Source organism: Halyomorpha halys, unplaced genomic scaffold, assembly GCF_000696795.3.
Source record: "Halyomorpha halys isolate HHAL.00 unplaced genomic scaffold, Hhal_1.1 Scaffold716.1, whole genome shotgun sequence".
NCBI classification, from domain to species: Eukaryota; Metazoa; Arthropoda; class Insecta; order Hemiptera; family Pentatomidae; genus Halyomorpha; species Halyomorpha halys.
The window spans coordinates 88,755-90,510 of NW_027112477.1; the positions used below are offsets into that span (position 1 = coordinate 88,755).

General features: G+C 30.2%; 1 protein-coding gene across 1 annotated transcript in view; it reads right to left on the bottom strand.

Moving 5' to 3' along the window:
- Positions 1-1,756, bottom strand: part of LOC106685609 (RRP12-like protein) — a gene marked incomplete in the record, with an annotated part of 36,976 nt that overhangs the window by 29,542 nt on the left and 5,678 nt on the right. Inside the window, 2 exon segments of the mRNA XM_067050311.1 lie at positions 1,136-1,330; positions 1,412-1,528. Of these exon segments, the coding sequence (XP_066906412.1) occupies positions 1,136-1,330; positions 1,412-1,528 (312 nt within the window).

Here is a 1,756-nt window from a genome sequence, read left to right on the forward strand (position 1 = left end):
GGTAAGATCCATGGGAATTAAATATCAACAGGTTTGACCTAATTAAAATACCTTTCTAACCTAGGTTGTAAGGAAAGTGAAGGTATTAATATAAAACTGTACCTATACTAACAATGATTTAATTTAATTTTTTTTTTTTAGGAACTTTTTTCCTACTTTTCCTCAGTGATTAATTTTATATAAGAAAAATTAAAGAGCTGTAAGACTTAAGGAAGATTCATTAAAATTTTTAGAGATGTTTTGGCTTTAGTCTTGAGAAAAACATGTTTTTCACCTATTGAGCAGCAAGCTGTAAAGCACAGAGTGCCAGATTCAGCAGACAAGCGGGGACCAAAATCTAACAGAACAAAAAAATCGACCCATCTGTTCAAGAATTTGGTATAAAGGCATTGGCACACGAACAGACCAATCAATTGTCAAAAAAGTTTTTATTTAAAGCACAGTAATTAACTGATAACAGAGTCCCTAACCTGTTGAAAGTAGGTTTTATTATCAGTATTATGATATGATGTGGTTAGTAGAAAAGGAAAAAAAAAATATTAAAGGATACTTTTAATATTGAGATTGTGTAGCTTGTAAGTAAATAGCCATTTTAGAAAATTTAAACGAAACTGCTTTGATATTTGTTCTTTTTTTAAAGATTATATGACAAGGGCAATTAGCCTGCGAAAGAAAGACATTTCAAATGAATCATGACTAGTCAGTAATTGAGGTAAGTTCAAAAATTGGTATTACATGAGGAGGTAGTATGGTAATAATGTGAAAACATCTTATAGATTGTCTCGTTGATAATGGCCTAAGGGCCGAAACATTGTTGAGAGTAAAAGTGGATAAAAATAAATTAAATAAACTAACATAAAATAAATTGTTGAGAGTAAAAGTGGATCATTTGTAGTTGGTGTTATTGCTAATATAAACCACTCTCAACAAATCAATTAATAAATACATTAAAGTAATTATATATTTTTTTTATTCAGAATCTCTCAAGGACAGATCAGTTGAAAAGTACGCAAAAAAATTTTGATCTAATTGCAATATTCTTCTAAAAATATACATAGGAATTTCGGGACGGCTGGAAGCACAAAGAGGGCTACGATACATGAAGATATATTTACGCTTAATAACAAAAAATTACCTTCAGCTCTTTTTTCGGGAAGGTGTGCATGATATCCTTGAGAAGTGTGAAAGTGTGAAGAGTAGTAGTGATGCTTCCTGTAGTTACTGATTCGATTAGTTTAATACAGTGTTTGGCAATGTGGGACAGAGCGCTCTGTGAAATGTTCGAGCCTCTAACGATAACAGTGATTCCGTGTTGTGCTGCCTTCCTCACCTAAATAAAACAAACGTATAGATAAAAATATAGAATGAAAGCAAAGAGAAAAAAATATATATAAAATTATATGATACTAACCTTAGGTTTCGAAAAGCAGATAAATGTTAATATTGAATCTAAAATTTGCAAGGTATAAGAATTACCCCAAGCGGCTGCTTCTTGAGCTCGCAGTAGAACTGATAAGCAACCCAATATCTGAAAAAAAAAAAAAAATTTATGATAATACGATGACAGGCCGAATTTAACGATTTTGCAAGTGTTTAGAAAAAGGCTCATAAAAAAACCAAAAAAATATTTACATAATTCAAAAAGCATTGTATTAAGGATGAAATAGAGAATAAAACAATGACACTAATTTTTCTACGTTCATTGAAAATTATATAAATAACAAAGGTATAAATGATCATAAAGGAAATAAAAATG